This window comes from Vitis vinifera, chromosome 8, assembly GCF_030704535.1.
Source record: "Vitis vinifera cultivar Pinot Noir 40024 chromosome 8, ASM3070453v1".
In the NCBI taxonomy this organism is placed as follows: domain Eukaryota; kingdom Viridiplantae; phylum Streptophyta; class Magnoliopsida; order Vitales; family Vitaceae; genus Vitis; species Vitis vinifera.
The window spans coordinates 21,573,623-21,592,418 of record NC_081812.1 but is presented as its reverse complement, the minus strand read 5'-3'; the positions used below and the strand labels follow the sequence as shown (position 1 = coordinate 21,592,418).

Genomic DNA, 18,796 nt, shown 5'->3' with positions numbered 1-18,796 from the left:
GACACGTACGCAAAATAAGTCCAGCGCAGTGGTCGAAGGATCGTACGAATCATTCAAATATTTTGATAGAGCTGTTGTTGAAATTATGTTTGTATTGTTTTTTTTGAGGGATTGAATTTTTATATTTAGTTAAAATTTATTTATTGATAAGAAGTTTATTTTAATTATGTTTATTGATATTAATAAATTATTTTTAAAAAAATAAAAAAAATTTAAAAATTATTTTCATTCAACCAAAAAATAAACATTATCTAAATTTGTTAAACGGTATTTAACCCTAACAAACGCCTTCCTATGAACTATAATTTAAGAACACTTTATTAACATGGATCTCAGCAAAATTTTATATGGCTTTTTAAAAATTCAAAATATTATGTGACTTATATTTATCTTTCCATTCTTTTAGGTTTTGCATGAAATTATTATCTTATTATTATTTGTGTGAATAATGTCTAATTCCTTCTTTCCTTTTTTTTTTTTCTCTTTATTTTAAGGTTTTGATTAATTTTCTTTGAATATGATTTAATTTAGTTTTAATATATCATTAAAAAATTATTTTTAAAATGTAATAACAATTTCTGTAAACATTTAAATGTTATTAAATTGTATGTTATTTTCTTTTGTAAAAAATTATAATGATTACTTATTTTATAACATATCTTTTTTTTTTTTTTTCTTATTAGGATAAACTCATGTAAGGCTAAAGCAACGCCGGAAAATAAGTATTTTTCGTAGAAAACAACAAAGGACTGCACTTGGCATTGGTCCCACACTGCAAAATGAGCCGGTGCGTATAATGCGACGACACCTGGCGGTGAATCCAAGCACATCATTGGTTGGATGGACCGCCGTTGCCTCACGAGCGGCATATGTCTCTTATGGGCCCGTCACAGCTGGCACTGTTTAAAAGTGGGTCCTCCTTCGATCTCAGCCGTCCATCCCTTCAGGTACAACATCACCCCTGTAACGGACCTTTTACGCGTACTATGGGTGTACGGTGAAAAATATTGGAGTGTTGCCGCATACGGTCCCACACGGAGCCTCAATTAACTAGTGTGAAATATACCGTTAAAACAACCTAAGAAAAGTGAATTGATTGGTTTTGGCATTGCCCCTGGCAAATCTTCGATTTTGCACTTTCTGCCACTCAACGCCACTGTTTTTTTTATCAAAGTTTCTAACAGAATCCGAATATTATTATCTGTAGTATTTTCAAGATACGCCTGGATATTAAAATATAATAGTTAACCCTTAAATTTCGATCTGCAACGTTTAAATACGGTTGAGTTTTCATTGATTTTTTTAAAAAGACGGTACTGTTTTTTCATATATATTTTAATTAATTTATTTATTTATACTAAATTTATATATATTACCTTGCCATGTCCCAATGCCATAGGATTGGGATGATATTAAGTGACGTGCAGTTCAATTAATTTATTTTTAAGTAGGTGATAATGCTTCTTAAGATAAATTAGGAATCTTAATAATAAAAGTTTGTTACAACTTACACGTGTCAAGCGAAGGTGGCACATAATTTGAGGGACGTAATGTGGTGAGGCTTTGAAAACCCACTGCCATTGTCACATGATATGGACGGCGGTGGCAGTTTCCTAGTTAAGTGAAGAAGAAGGGGTATTTTGGTAAAAATAGAGAATAACAGGTACAGAAAACTTGTGCTTTCCTATTTGACAATCGTCTTCGGCCACTAAGTGCAGTCCTCGCAGCACTCAAGTTCCTCTTTCTTTCTAAAACCCCCCACTTATTTTTCTTCAGTTTCTCTCTATAAAACCAGTGTCATCTTCCATATTCTCCTTTCTGTTGATAGTCCGGAGATGGCTGATGGAACAAAGCATCTCCCACTTGGTGGGGGAGCACTGTTTTCAGACTTTACCAGTCTGTTTTCCATGGCGAGAACGCGAAGAACCATGTTTTTTGTATATGGGTTCATGTTTGCTTTCATTGTTTTCACTGTTTTCTTAGCTTTCAGTCCTGCAAACGCTTCTTCACCTTGGTTCACCAATATCTTTGCGACTGGTACTGGTTCAGGGTCGTCTTCTACCTCCGATGACTCCTACAGATCTCAATTTTCTTCTTTCTTTTCTTTCTGGTTTCCGAATTCATCTCAGGAGCAAGTTCACAACTTTACTTCGGTTCCCACGCCCACAACTGGGACCAACGCCACCAGATCCAATGATGCTGCCACGTTTCAATCACCTCAGAAGAGTAAAGATCCGTCCGGTGCGAAGAATGAGACAAAGGTTGAAGCTTTGACGCCAAATCGGACTGCAATTGCCCCTCCGAAACCTCTGGTTTCGGCCAATCAGAGTGCGATTTCCTCGGTGAAATCGCCTCCTTCAGAGAAGGGTGGCTCTGGGAAGGACGATAAAGGTGTGGCTTCGAATTCCACGGCGAAATCACCTTCTACAGAGAAGAGTGGTTCTGAGACGAAGGATAAAGGCGTCGCGGAGAAGAGAGTAGCGTCGAATTCGACGGTGAAATCGCCTCCTACAGAGAAGAATGGTTCTGAGACGAAGGATAAAGGCGTCGCGGAGAAGAGTGGGGTGAAATCGCCTCCAACAGAGAAGAGTGGTTCTGGGAAGGAAGATAAAGGTGTTGCAGAGAAGGGCGTGGTTTCGAATTACACGGCGTCCCTGTTGAAGAAACAGAGCAATGGGACTGATTCAAAGCAGAGAACAGGGGATTGGTTGGAATCATTGATGAACTGCAATCTATTTGAAGGACAATGGGTGAAGGATGACTCGTATCCGCTTTACAAACCGGGTTCTTGTTCTTTGATTGATGAGCAGTTCAATTGCTTTCTCAATGGTAGGCCTGATAAAGATTATATGAAGCTTAAATGGAAGCCAAAAGGCTGTGATTTACCCAGGTGCGGTAGCCAATGTTTTCTCCTTTTCTTTTCTCAAGTATTTTCCTTCATTTGAATTTGATTTTCTATCCATTAAATTTAATTTTCTGGATTCTCTTTTAATACCATTTTTGTTATGTAGGATTTATCGTATCCTGTTGTGTTGTATTTTTATAATGAAACTGATCCATCTAGTTTAAGTTCCTGGGTTTGTTCCAGTGATGTTGATTTAGATGAATTGATTGCATTCAGGTTGAATGGGAGTCATATGTTGGAACTGTTGAGGGGAAAGAGACTGGTTTTTGTGGGGGATTCTCTCAATAGGAATATGTGGGAATCTCTGGTTTGCATACTTAGAAACTCAGTGAAAGATCGAACAAAGGTTTATGAAGCCTCTGGCAGACACCATTTTCGAACCGAAGCTTCTTACTCATTTATATTCGAGGTATCTTCTTCAATCCTTCATCTACCTTTCTTATCTTCAATGTTCTCTATATAAAAAATGGATGGTGATTCAGTGAATTTTCTTTGTATTTCTGTTGGGTAGGAGTACCACTGCTCAGTAGAGTTCTTTGTATCTCCTTTCTTAGTCCAAGAATGGGAAATGCCCGACAAGAATGGATCAAAGAAGGAAACACTGAGACTCGATAAAATCCCGACGTCCTCCGACAAATACAAGACAGCAGATATCATCATCTTCAATACAGGACATTGGTGGACTCATGATAAAACTTCCAAAGGGTAAGTGCATGCTAAATCCAAAAGAGCCTCTGACTTGAAACCCTACACAACGAAACTAAGTAGCAAGGAAAAATTGCAGGAAGGACTATTACCAAGAAGGCAGCCATGTTTATGGTGAATTGAATGTAATGGAGGCATTTCGCAAAGCTTTGACCACATGGGCAAGATGGGTTGATGCCAATGTAAATCCAGCAAAGTCTCTGGTTTTCTTCCGAGGTTATTCTTCCTCCCATTTCAGGTAGGCTGAAACAACCACCCACCTTTCAATAACAATTTTGATTGATCAGCATTGAAGCTTTAAAAACAATGCAGCTATTTCAAAACTTAATCAATTCTCTTGCTACAGTGGTGGCCAGTGGAATTCTGGAGGTCAGTGTGACGGCGAGACCGAGCCCATTAGGAACGAGACGTATATACCAGATTATCCACCAAAGATGATAGTATTGGAGAAAATCTTGAGAGGGATGAAAACCCAAGTCACTTACCTAAACATCACTCGAATAACAGATTACCGGAAGGATGGCCACCCATCAATTTACCGCAAACAAAATCTATCAGATGAGGAAAGGCGGTCGCCATTGAGGTTTCAGGACTGCAGCCACTGGTGCCTTCCTGGTGTGCCAGACGCCTGGAATGAGCTTCTCTACGCTGAGATCTTAATAAGACAGAAGCAGCAGCAACAGCAACAGCAACAGAAGCTGCAGCAGCTGCAAAAGAGACCATAGGTAAAAAACAACACAGATCAAGAGTCCACTTCTATCAAACTATTGAATTGGATTGAATTCGTAGATATCTCTGCATATTATAATCTTAGTTTCTTTTTGGGGTTATAGAGAAAGAAAGAAACAACTTGGAGAAAATCCGAGAAAGAGTGTTTTTCCCTTGGAACAAACAGAACTGGGAGAGAAGTAAAAAAAAAAAAAGGAAGAGAAATGAAGTGGGGTTGATTACCCTTGGTGGGAAAACAATAAAATCTCACACCACTTCATATTCTCTCAGCTTGTAAATCTCTAATTTATTTTAGCTTGTTATATTTGAAAAATAAAATTGAAGGGCTTGTAATTATTCATCTACACACCATCCTCCTCTTGTCGGCAATAGTGTCTGATTTATTATCAATTTTTGTGAGACCTAGTGGTCAACTTTTTGGGATCAACTTGTATGATAACTTTGATTTCAGCCATATATCAATAAATTAAACTTTCCTTTTCTAAAGTTTTAGTCAATGTTAATATAGCATTTGGACGATCCACTGTTACTGCTTTTCATGGATATACTTAGTTTATTAGGTTGGTTCGTATATTATATTTGTTAAGGTTGTCTGCTTTAGCCTTTTTTTCCCAACACTTCACATGGGGTACTTGACCTTTCATTTACTGTTTTGAGAATCTGACCATTTGTTTAAACCTAATTTTTCGGATTTTTCTTGTGTCGGTCGCGACATCTCAATCATGGGGGCCTCTACTTTCTTAGAATAAGATTGATTCCATGTTAAGATGCCATCACATCTACTTGTGGACATAACATCATTCATATTTTCATCTAACCATTCACTTCTATTCCCATTATACCAAAGTCTTGATACCCATTATTAAAATTAGGAAAATGCTAGGATTCTAATTCCATATCCATCGGAGATCGAGGATATAAATAAATGAGATTAATGTATAAATAAATAAGAGTGCATATTATGGTTTTCGGATTTTGATCACTTGTTTTTTTTGGTATTTTTAGTAACATTTTTGTTTGAATATCAGTCATGATTGAACAACTTAAGATCTATTTATGTTTATGGATTCCTTGGGGGCATATCTTATTGTGCTTCTAGAGAAAAAAAATGGAAATTTGAATAATGTACAATCAATAAATAAAATGGTGTAACATCCCCTCTTGTCTATTTGGATTGACCTTTTTATCCTCAATAATTCTGCAATTCTGATTTCTAGAAACTACGTGGACAAGAACAATGAAAAAACAAAGGTTTTACATACTCTTTAATTTGATTTACTTCAAAAAAAAAAATTATTTTTTATTTACCTTTTTCAAAGTATTTGAATAAAAAATTAAAATTTGTTTTAATTTTCTTTAATTATTCACACTGATATCTTCCATTCAAACAAAGCCTGAAAAATTTGGACCATGGAAAGCTTTAGAGGTCTTGGATCAGAAAGGCCGGGCCGTCCTAGGCCCCCATTAAGATGGGCTTCGTGATTGCTGGGGCTCCGTGATGAGAAGTTCTGAAGCCCTTCCCAACGAACCAGATTGCATGTTTGGTAGACATTGTGAGATTGTCTTCTATGGGCCGGATTTGAATAGTTCAGGCCCCAAAAAACGCCACCTGAACTCCCATATTTATATGTTCTAATAACTTTTACTCACTAACTTTCAGAGTTTAAAAAGGAAGAAATTAGCAACTAAAAAACAAGCTTGTAAAATTAGAGGAGGCTTTGGATTATTGAAATTTCCTGGTTGATAAAGAATGAAACTATAAAAAAGATACAAAATATAATCAGATATTATTTGAAGTAATTTATATTTTCAAATAAATTCTTACTTAATAATTTTAATTCTTCCTAAAATCTAGTTTTAGGTTTGGATACAAAATGAAGGATATATTTAAATTAATTTTTTTAATGGGCTCGGCTAAGAAAATATTACATTATTTTGAATTTGGGCTATACCAAGCCCATACAAACTTAGCACGGCCCAGCCCAGAAAATGGGCTGATCTGGGCTTGTTCCGCCACTGGGGTCATGAACCCACTCATATCACCTGATGCGTATGACAAGTAACACTGCATAAATTTTGATCCCCCCTTTTTTTTCCCCGTGAAATATGTTTATTTTAAAAATAAAATAATAGTTACAATAATTTTCAGCTATTAATCTGTCATTTAAAAAAAAATTAGTTTTATTATTTTTATAAATAGCAAATACAAATGATTTTTAACTAAGTTTTTCATTTTTATAAATATAAAACATATTTTTTAATTATAGTTTTTATTTTTTCAAATGAAAAACATGTTTTTCTATGAGTTCAAATAATAATTTCGTGTTCACATGTGAGGCATGAGATGTTGTTGACTTATTCAAAAAAAAAAATGGTGAGTCATGGCTTATAATCTTCCTTTGAAATGTAGTTTTGAATTTTCTAACATTTTTTTAAAAAAATATTTTTAAATATAGATTTTAACAAACATGATATTGGATTATGAAGTTTGAATAAATTTTATAGGACCTTACTAGGATGTCGACAATTAAGTTGTCTAGTCAACTTGTAAGGCTCAAGCTACCACCCGATGAGCTTGCGAGGGTCCAAAGAAGGCAATGCCATTGAGATTTTTTTTTATTTTTTTATTTTTTATGTGCTAATTCACAAGTTTTGTTTTACTATGTATTTAACATTTTTATGTTTAGAGTTTTTTTTTTAAGAGTGTGTGTAATTAAAAGAGTTTTTTTTTAATCTTTATCATTGTAACTCTGTTTATTCATTTTGATTAATGAATTGTTTAGTGTTAATACACTTGAGGATTATATTATTCATCGAAACATATTAAAAATCTTTGTCTTTTTACATGACATGTCTTCGTGGTCTTCCCTCCTTATCATAACATCATTGATTTAAAAGAATGATTTTTTTATATTATTTACTTATTTTTTTACAAAACTTGAAATCGAAGTAATTGGAACATTCCTTGATATTTCCGGCTCTATGATATTATCAAGAGAATTTTGACCTTCTAAGATGAGGATGACCCTTTCATACTTTCAAATAATAATAACAATCATAATTATAATATCATTATATAATAATAATAATAATTATTATTATTATTATTATTAAAATAGTAAAAACGTATGATTTAATTTTCCACTTGCCTAGCAATAAAATAAAATAAAATAAAATGGGTGGGCTCAAACAGAGATGGTGACTTGATACAAATCATTGGATGATATTCAAAAGAAAAGGGAAAACTTGGTAGTTAAACTATCCAATTTAGGTGATAAGGACAAATTGATTAATAAGATAAGGCTATCTCATTTAATTAAAAATATTTTTTTTGAGGAAAAACCAAAAAAAAAAAAAATGGGGCCACGGAATGAATGTATAGCACAACCTTAAAGGGCGGAATGGAGCATGCCATGAAATTATAATGTTGGTGGTGGGTGGTGCATTATTTTAGTTTCCATGCTTAATCCAACATTTGGTCAACCAAAAATAATGTGCAGCCTTCAAAGACTCTAGTATGTATACATGGTCATAGCATGGCAAATATAATATTAACAGCTCGTTTGGTACTTAATAAATAATAATTTGTTTGTTAAGCTTTTAACTTCTTTATTGTGAGGTGAAACAATTCCAGTTTGAACGGGTGTCATAGCCTTAAGGTCTGTTTGTTGGTGATTTTAATAAACCCTTTTAGGTTAAGAGGTGTTTCTGAAAATAAATAAATAAATATTGGACAAAATTTTAAAAATATTTTTCAAAATCTGAAAAGTCATTTATAGTATTTTATGAAAAAAAAATTGCGATTCTCTTACAAACACTTTTAGAGAATGTTTTCATGAAAAACACTTTGATTGTCAAACACATTCTTAATATAATCTCCTATCATAAATTCAATAAATTTAAAAAAAAAAAAACAAAGCTTTAATAATATGTTATATAAACAATTATTTTAAAATTTTAAGTTGTTAAATAATAGATTAAGGTGGTGTTTATTTTTTAAACTAAATAGGAAAAGTCAAATATTTAATTTTTTTTATTCAACTAAAAACATGTATAATTATCAATCAATATAACTAAAATAAATTTGTCATCAATAACTTTAATTTAATTATATTAATTGATATCAATAAATTACTTTTAATGTAATAAAAAAAATTAAATATTTTGATTTTTTCTATTCAATTAAAAAATAAACACCAACTAACAATGTACAAGTAGCTGGCTTTAGCTTCAACCCTAATAATTACATCATATGTCCTAATATTAAATGCTAAAATTAATGTTTTTTAAGGGTTTTTTTTTTATAATATACTATTTAGAAAAGTAGAGAAAGGCATTTCAAATGTGATGTAGAAAAATTCTAATAAAACAATTTTTAGATGTAATTCTAAAGCGAGTCAAACTTTGGTATCAAAGAGACATACTTTTATTATCATGTGCATAATAATAAAATAAATAAATAAATAAATGATCCATTAAAAAATGAATGCAATCCAAAAAAATTTAAGTGAGTTTAAATTACATATATTTCAAAAATATAAAAATTTTATAACTCTTTGTTAATTAATCAATTTTTAAAATTTTTATTAACAAAATAATAAATTAAGATAAAATTTAATTAAATATATTATATCTAACACTAGTCCAAATTTAACAATTTCTAATGAAAATTAAAACTAATTTATTTCTCTTTTAAATTTTATATTTGTAACTAAGAAAATATAACCAAGTTGAAAGTTTCATTGCTTTAAAGGTAACATTTATTTATTTATTTTATATCATATTAAAAAAAACTTATTATGTGGAATAATAATAATTATATATATATAAATTCATACTTCTATACTTTTTTTGTTTTTAACCTTTCTCATATTACAAATTTCATATCTCATCATCATTGTCACATTCATTGTATTTTAGTTGCATCTTTCGAATTTTGATTACTCTTTTACATTTTGATACAATTTTTGTACTTATGTTGATTACATTTTCACAACTTTTACTTCGATCACATTTTTTTCCTTGATGTATTAGTTACATTTTCCATGCCTTTATCATATATTTTTGTATCATACTTGTATTCTTCATGTGTAGTTTATATTTTTCATACCTTAGTACTTATTCACACATTTCATACTTTAAATTTAATATTGTAATAATATTTTTCGTACATTGGTTGCGTTATTTATATCTGTCACATTTTTTGGTGCTTTAATACATTATCATATTCTTCATACCATAATTACATTTTATGTATTCGAGTTTTCTTACCCATTTAATATCTTGATCATATTTTTTTATACTATAATTACGTACAGGTGATTCATCTTTTCGTACTTCATATTATTTGTATTCTTATTATAAAGTTACATTTTTTCGTCGTATTTTTTCATACCGATGTCATAATTTTTATAGCTCGATACCTTGATCAAGTACTTTGTATTTTGATCATAAGTTTAAATCTTGATCACATTATCTATACCTTAATCATAGTCCTTGTCACACCCACATGCACCATGCTGTCTTCTTCCATGGAGCCAAGCCCAGACTTGACGAAATCAAAGTAAATAGAAAGAGAGAAAGGGAAGCAGTCTTTTTAATTAAATTTAATACAAAATGGGATGAAATACATGAGGAAATTGCCCTTTCAAAAAGGGTTCTCTAATAAAATCTCCTCCCTGCATTCTCCTCAGTAGTCAATAATATACTGTAATCACTCTTTCCAACCTCTGCTTTCTAAAACCCAATTACCAAGAAACTATCAGATCAAAAGTAATTCCACATAAAATCCTCCCAAATCGAAAATATTTACAAAACGACAAAAAATTAAAAATAAGAAGCTAGTACATTTTAGGGTTTTTTTTTTTTTTTTTTTTTAAGGTCTGGATTTTATGATGTGTCTCATGAAGCAGCCTGGTGGGCTGGAGCCTGGTGCACATGGGCTTGTGAAAAGGGGAACAGTCTGGTTCTGGCAAGGGTGGCGGAGGTGGAGGTGGGGGCGGCGGCGGCGGCGGAGGAAGAGGTGGAGGTGGTGGCCACGCGCTCGCAGGAAGGGCACATGGTGAGAGTGGTGGCAGGAAGCTGCATGTAGAAGGGTTGAGAAGTTTTCAAAGCTCTTAATTCTTGCAACTCCTTCTGTAACCTTCTGTTCTCTTCTGTCAGTGTCTCACAGCATCTCTTTAAATACTCACAATCCACCTCCGTCTGCTTCAGCTTTGTCCTACAAATTTAATGTATCATTTCATCAGAATCAATTCCCATAACTGAGGACGAGAGCCCTGAGCCAAGGTGCAACTGCAAACATTATTTCTCTACCGAATCTTATGGAAGAAAATAATCATCATACCTTGCTCTTCTGTTCTGGAACCACACTTCTACTTGGCGTGGCCGGAGATTCAGTTGTTTGGCTAGAGCCAGCTTTTGCTTCTGCAAAAACAAATTAATAATAAGTAAAAATGAAGATCGTATTCACTCATTTGATTGAAAATATTTTCTGTTAAAAAAAATGGTTTTTTTTTTTTTTTTTCAGACTCTAAGATTTGACTTACAGGATTGAGGGTGTTGTGTTCTTTGAAGCTTTCTTCAAGGAAGGCAGATTGTTCTTTAGAGAGTCTGAGTTTCTTCCGAGTTGAACCATTCTCATCATCGTCGCTCGCTCTCGATGTCTCAACTTCATTCACGGTTGCCTCCAAATCTCTCTTGCTCCTTCCTCCATTTCCGCTTCTGTATATCGAAAAATCCATCTGAAAAGATGAGACTGTGCTGTTCGGAGACGACAGCGCTCCTCCGTCGTCCGCATCCTCGGCCGCCGCGACAGCCACCGGAAACCGGTTCACGTCCAGGGCTCTCCCGGATCCATCTGATGAACCGGGTTCAGACATCACTGTGAATCAGGTGCAACCATCAAAACCCACTTGTCAGAAAGCCAGAAGCGCTGAAAAGCGATAAGAATAACGAAAAAAAACAAAGATCGAGAAACTCAGGTTTGGAGATTTGGGTATCGCAGACTCACGGTTATCAGCGAGCCACGGGAAGCGAAGCTGCGAAGAAGGATGATGGCGAGGAACAGGGGAAAACGGTAGAAGATCAAGCTGAACGGGCGGATCTGATGAAACCTTCCTCTCATCTTCTTCACCTCCATGGCCCTGTCCCTTCCCAATAATTCCAGTCCCTAAACCCATGCAGAACCCTGCATCTTTGTTGACCATCTTCTGGGTCTTGTCAAGAAATGTAAAGGGCTTGGAGGCATCACCTAAGCTCAGAGCTAGCTCCATATAGATATGGCTTCCACGGTTCCACCAGAACTAGGGAAAGAAAGTGATGGAATGTTTTGGATAGACGTTGAAGAAGAGAGGCTTAAAAAAGACCACTTTTGCAATCTTGCAATATATAAACGCAGTGAAGCCCAAGCAAAGACCCTTTATTTTGCTTGCCTTGTGCGAGTAAAGATTGACCGACAAATCCAGGTTGACAAACGCACGTGAATCTATATAAATATACAAGCGTTCATACACGAGAGAAAGAGAGAATAGAGCAGCGCAGATTTAATATAACGCCATGAAACCCCCCTCGCCCCTCGCCCCTCCCCTCCCCCACCACTAAGCATATGATATGATATCATAAATCCCAGTTGTTGAATAATTGAATATTGAATAATCTTAACTTTTAAGAAACATTCCCCTCCTCTCTCCTACTATCCTAGGCCGTCTTTATCACGTATTTGTAAATAAACCCCCCTCCCAATACCCATTTCTTGCTTTACCCACAAGAGACATTCTCATCATTTTCCAAATATATATATATTCCCATTTTCTTTTTTATAAATAATTTAATGGTTTCAAGAGTAAAAGACTCTAATTATATTTTTATGTGCTTAGGATTTAGTTGGATATTGGAGGATATTAGAAGAAATGCTTGAAATGGGGTGACGCAATTGAAATGAAAAGTCCCTGATGGCTTGGACCGCTGACTCACCGAACCAGACCTCAAATGGGAGTTTTACAACGTGGCAAACCCCCATTGCGTGAACCCAAACCAAACTCTCTTCCAAAACCAATGAAAACTTTTGAAGAAGTGGTCAGATTAGCACGAGATTTTGACCATAACTGCCCCATTATGTTTTACTTAAGCAGACAAGGAGACTATGTTTCACTATTCCAAGAAAAAGTCCTTTTTATTTTATTTAAATAATAATAATAATAACCATCATCATCATCATTATTATTAAAGATAACCCAGAAAAATAAAGGAAAAAAAAAATGTCCCATTGTCCTCTGATCAGCAGCCATCAATCCTTGAAACTATCTTAAAATGATGAAAACCCCAACCTGGGTATCCAATGAGGGCATTAATTTTGAAAAAGAATATTAATATTAAAATAATAAAAAAAATGTGGGAGTTGGGTGTTTTTAATAAATATAAAGATTGAAAGAGGTGGGGGTGGTCCACGCGCGTGGGATAGCTTTATAGGAGTCGTAATTAAAATACACATCTAGAGGAGGTGACCAGGTCAGATATGTCATGCTTTTGGGATCATTGCAATTATTGAAGTCATGCAGGCTTTAATGATAAGTGAGAGAGAAGGAGAAAGAGAACGAAAGAGCGCTATACGTAAATTATTGGTATAGGAACATACCATCAAAAATTACCCATAGTTACCAAAAAAAAATTATTATTATTTTAAAATTAAAATATATGTTCATGTTTTTACCCATTGAACGGAGTCGAATACAATTTGCGTCACTAAACTCTAATAATTCAATGGTTGGTTACCTTGAATTTATTAATAATATATTGAAGGGGTTAAAAAGGACGAAGCAGGGAGTGAGAAGACCCATAATTTGGTCACCCACCTCTCTTTTAGGTTTAATGTTTTACCCACTTCCACCGTAATTTGTTTAATTGCACACTTATTGCGATAGTTGTTTTGGTAAATTATTTATGTTAAAAGATAGAGAGCTCTATTGCTTCAATCAATGTGAATTATGGTTTTGTATATTGGATGCTCACAAAAGACTTTTTCTGCGATTGAAAATGTGATGGTCCTGATGGAGTGTTGCCAATCATCATGCCCCCCATCCTCACTTCTTTAAATGAAAAGGGGTATCATTCAGTCTTCTTCTAACTTAACATGCTTGAAATTGTAATTTTTTCAAATATTTAATATATTAATTTAAATATATTAATATTCTTTTGTCAAAATTGAATATAGGACCACTTGGAGAAAATCTAGAAAGCTGAAAAAAAGTCCAATGGAGTGGCCATGACTCATGACTCTTGGTTCTAAAAACCAACCAAAATATTTTAGTAGTAAAAGTAAAGCTATCCACCTCCTCTCAACTTGGCCAGTTTTTTGGATAAATGTTTGACTGAAACTAAAAATTATTTTTTTTTTATAAAAAAAAAAAAAAAGTGGGCATGCAATGTATCATTATAGGGTAATTTTTTTTTTTTCCCCTTTTAGAGTCGTTGAAACTTGTCTTCAAGTTTGACCCATGGGTTGGTGAAGTTTGGCTACTTTTTCTTGTTGAATATTTGATTGCAATTTTGATTTTTTTTTAAAAAAACAAAGGAAATATGAATGATGAATAGTGAGAAGGGTGTGTGAAACCTAATCATATGATTAAATCCCAGAAATTAAGATTTGAAAATGATTATGTTGAATTATTTTGATTGCCATGGTCAATTAACACAAATAAAATAGTGACTAACTGTCTATTGGAATAATCATTATCTCCCACTCCATTTGGTCATCACAAAACTTCATGATTAAAAAGTGGAATTTTGTATTTCACTTTTTTGAGGTTTTGAATCCACTAATGATAGCCGTTAATATTGATCCTTGGTCTATGTCCAACCGAAAAATGACATGAATTCGAAAACCTTATCTCTTTGTTAAAATAAATGTGACAAATAATTATTTTATAACGCAATTTGTTTTTATTTTTTATCAATAATATTCCAAACTCTTTTTTTAAAAAAAATAAAAAAACTAATTTTATGTTTCAAAATTTTAATTAGATATTAAATTTTATTTTTCATAATAAATTATTTATATATGAGAATCCTGTTTGATTGTTTTATTTATTATTTTATTCTTTTAAATTATAATTAAAACTATAAATATAAGAAATATTATTTTTTTACCATATAAGAATTTTGACCTTCATTTTCATACCAAAAAAAAAGGGAAAATTTTGTGAAAGGATTTGTTTTCTTGAGGAACAAGAGTGTATGTTACTTCAATGGCGGCTCAAGTATTTAAGAAAAAAAATTCACGGCTATTTGGCTTAAACGGAAAAGGGGGAAAACTTAAGAAAAGTCGAAAAGGAAAAATGGGGGTAGGTGGGGTGGGTTGGGGCAGAAAATTAGGTGGGGTAGGGGGAGGGAGAGGAGAAAGGAGAAAGGAGAAAAGGAGAGGTACGTAGTGGGGGGGAGTCACGTGAGGAAGGCGTGAGTGAGTAATGATGAGAAAAGAGTGGGACCCAGAGAGGGGACAGCTGTAGATGGTAAAGGAGACAAGTTCTACAGTTGCAATCATTTGTACCGGGGATCTTCCTTCTCCACACCCTTATATACATGTGGTCCCTACCACCCTTCTCTCTCCATTATTATCACCTGATTGTATCTGTATCCATCCTCCTTCTCTCCAAACTTCTTTTTTTCTTTTTGCCTTTTTAATTTTCTTTTAGCTATTTTTTTTATTGTTTATTGTTGGATAAAATTATTTAATATGTTTATAATAAATCCTTTTTAATTTAATTTCTCATTCCATAGAGTTTAATAGTAGAAATATAAATAAAAAATAGAATTATAATTAGTTGGTACTTTAGTATTAAAATTATATTTAAGAATTATATTTTAAAATATTTTTATTATAATTATAATATTACTAAATTTTAAAATTAAATAAAAATTTGATTCTAATATGAAAAAAGTGTGAATTTTTTAATTATAAATAAATTACATTGAAAAAATACAATGTATTTGATCATAAATATTATTTAAAATACCTTTTTTTAATAACCAAACAAAAATAAATTTATATTCTTGTATTAAATTCAGCCTTAAAAAACAAATCAGATATTAAAGGTCAAAATGATTTTAAGAAATCAATTTTTGAATCCACTTCCACATGTAGATGTTTATTCTTCTTGTCTCATTTCTTCCACATTGAAAAAATACAATGTATCTAATCATAAATATTATTTAAAATACATTTTTTCAATAACCAAACAAAAATAAATTTATATTTAGTTTTTAAAATATTTGAAGAAAAATATAAGAGAAATAAAATAAAAAAATAAAAAATAAATTTAAAATCAATAAATTATTTTTATATGATTTTTAAAATTTACTTTATTTATTTTTTCCAATTATAAGAAGATTAAATAAATTTAAAATATATATAAATTTATAATTAATTATAATTTTATTTATCTTTTCATAACGAAGTCAAATATAAAAAAAATAATTTACCTTATATTTTTATCATATTAATTATAATCATAATTTTAGTACACTCAATCATAATCTTTCACCCCTTTATATTATACTAAATTAGCATCTTATAAATTTGTTTGTATTGTTATCTAAATATTTTATTTATATATAAAAATATATAATTTTTCATAAATTGCATAAATATTTCACATTTATTGAACATGACAAAACTAGCAATCCCATCATCTTTAGGCCACCTTGTACTTTTTCATGTCTAATCATTCTTTTCATATAAAGTGACATTTTAATTAGTAAATTTCACAATAAAAACTATAATAATTAATAAACATATACGTATGAATATAAATATTTAATATTTTATACAAATATTCAAAATTTTGATAATTCTATTGTACTAATCATAGTAATTATCTTTTGTACTCTTAGATCATATTATTTTATCGAAATTATCCAAAGATATTGAAAGCCAAGTAATTATGCTTTGTACTCTTAGATCATATTATTTGAATCCGAAGGGCATTGAAAGCCACAAAAATAGTAAGTGTGCATTATTGAGGTACAGTAATAATGCATTATTAAGATAAGCATCCAAACAAAAATGATATTTTTTCTAAAAACAATGGTCCATGAGGGGGGTATAACGACGTCGTATTCAGAGGATTGACAGGACAGGGACAGGGACAGGGACAGCCGGACAGGGACAGAGACAGAGGGAGGGGAGGGGAGGGAGAGAGAGAGAAGCGTGAGGAAGGTGTGAAAGTTGGACAGTCAATGTAAGTAATGATGGAAAGAGGGTAATTGTCAGCTCTGTCAAATGTGCGTGTCTTCCATCTCGTTACTTTTTATGCAACTCAGTCCCCCAACCCTACCCTTCTCCCTCTTCGTCTCTAAGGCGCTTCTTTCCTCATCATCTTTAGGCTTTATAGCTCCTTCGGATTTGACTCCATTTCAAAATCCAACTTGTTCAAACAAATAATTACCCTTTTGAAAATTCTACCACTTTCACAAATCCCATTTGAAAAACAATAAAAAAATTATATAAATCAACGGATGTTATCATTTCTATTTTTTTTATTAAAATAAAATAAAACAAAATAAATTTTCTTTCACACCTTTCTTTCTTTCTCGTACTTTTCGAATATCAAACACACTAAAAAGGAATAGATACAGTTAACTTATTAGATACATTCCCTTAGGTGATGTTTGTTTTTTTTATTTAATTTTAAATAAAATTTTAATTATTAATAGTATTAAATAATATTAAATATTAGATTGTTTGTTTTTATAGTATTTTATTTCTATTAAGTATTAAAAAGTAAAAAAAATCAATATACTATTTTTTTTATTTAAAAAAAATTATATATTTTGACTTTTTTTATTTAGTAAAAAATTTATAATAAGTTATGAAAAAATAAAAAAATAAACAACTTAAATTGTAAAATTAAATTACTTTTAACAAAAAGTAAAAAAAAACAAACACCACCTAAAAGTAAGAAAAATCAAAAAGTATATAGAAAAAGGATTGTGAAGAAATAAATAGATTAGCATGTGATTAATGGGGTGAGGATTGAAGTGATGCTTTTATCCTCCAATATATCGAGAAATGAGTTCAGTGTTTTTTTTTTTTTTTTAATAATTAGAATTGACTGGAGGATTGATCTTAAATTATGATTAATGATCTTGAGGTTTCTTTTTTGTAGCAGCAAAATTAAATTTGAATGTGATTCTCAAATTAGTTGGCAAGTAAAAAACATTTAGAGAAACTTTTACATTTCATTTCGTGATTTTAAAAAAATATTTTTAGTATTTTTAACACTTAAAATTTTTTATATTTCAAATATTATAAAGATAAAAAACTCTTATTTGTGTTATATTCACTAATAAATAAAATATGAAAATAGTAATTTTTTTTTGTCCATTTGGTTCTATATTTTTTTTTTGTTTTTAACAATAAAAAGATATAAAAATAATTTAGGGAGAATTATCTTTTGGGGTAGATGAGCCCCAAATTAACAAAAGGTCCACATAACTCTTCAAATTGAGTTGAAGGATATGAAATAGTAACGGACAAATATACCCTTTAAGAACATATATAAAATATTTTATAAAATTAAGTTAAATAATTTTTTTTTTCAAAAATACTAAACTAAATAAAAGTAATTTTCAAAAATATTAAATTAAATAATTTTTTTTCAAAAATATTAAATTAAATTAAAGTATTTAAAAAAATATTAAATTAATTTTTTAAAAAATATTAAATTAAATAAATTTATTTTTTAAAAATATTAAATTAAATAAAAGTATTTTAAAAAATATTAAATTACATAAAAGTATTTTTTAAAAATATTGAATTAAATCAAAAATATTAAATTAAATAAAAGTATTTTTCAAAAATATTAATTTTTTTTCTCAAAATCAACAAAGGACATTTTTGGAAATACTGATGGATGATATCCTTCAACTCAATTTCCATACTTTCATTGGGTCTTGAGCTCAATTTAAAAAGTTACATGGACCTTTTGTTAATTTGAGGGTCCATCTACCCCCAAAACATAATTCTCCCAATAATTTATTTTTGCTATAAAATTTATTTTAGTTTGAGAATTAATTTAAAAAAGATAATGATATTTATTATCATTTAATAGTCTGTTTGATAATAATTTTAAAAAGCATTTTTAACCTTTCTAATATTTTAAAATTTTTATCATTCAAGTATTAAAAATATTAAAAATATTTTCTAACATTAATATCAAATATACTCTAAATCTCAAATCATGCCCGGAGGAAGTCCCCAAAGCAAAAAGTAGAATTTAAAGATTAAACACAACTTTAAAAATATTAATAGAGATGAATGGTTTTTTTTTTCTGTGAGAGAAGTCAATATTAATTTAATTGAAAATGTTATAATTATCACAAAATAATTTTTAAATTCCATTTTTCATAAAATAGTTTCATTTACTTGTTCTGTTATTAATGACAAAAGTTACATATTAC

General features: G+C 31.0%; 2 protein-coding genes across 3 annotated transcripts; one reads left to right on the top strand and one right to left on the bottom strand.

The window, feature by feature from the left end:
• Positions 1 to 1,692: 1,692 nt before the first annotated feature.
• On the top strand, positions 1,693 to 4,825 carry LOC100255639 (protein trichome birefringence). 2 transcript variants are annotated; one of them, XM_059739276.1, is made up of 6 exons: positions 1,694 to 2,505; positions 2,575 to 2,890; positions 3,122 to 3,314; positions 3,417 to 3,610; positions 3,690 to 3,848; positions 3,957 to 4,825. In XM_059739276.1, the coding sequence occupies exons 1-6, from the start codon at positions 1,836 to 1,838 to the stop codon at positions 4,333 to 4,335; spliced, it is 1,911 nt and encodes a 636-aa protein (XP_059595259.1). In that variant the 5' UTR covers positions 1,694 to 1,835; the 3' UTR covers positions 4,336 to 4,825. The 2 variants fall into 2 exon arrangements, with proteins under 2 accessions (XP_002280022.1, XP_059595259.1); XM_002279986.4 differs by having other exon boundaries at positions 1,693 to 2,890.
• A 5,092-nt stretch (positions 4,826 to 9,917) lies between these two features.
• On the bottom strand, positions 9,918 to 11,904 carry LOC100265773 (homeobox-leucine zipper protein HOX11). The gene is made up of 4 exons (XM_002275711.4): positions 11,352 to 11,904; positions 10,888 to 11,222; positions 10,686 to 10,765; positions 9,918 to 10,559 (listed from the first exon to the last, which is right to left on the bottom strand). The coding sequence occupies exons 1-4, from the start codon at positions 11,611 to 11,613 to the stop codon at positions 10,241 to 10,243; spliced, it is 996 nt and encodes a 331-aa protein (XP_002275747.1). The 5' UTR covers positions 11,614 to 11,904; the 3' UTR covers positions 9,918 to 10,240.
• Between the last annotated feature and the right edge of the window lie 6,892 nt (positions 11,905 to 18,796).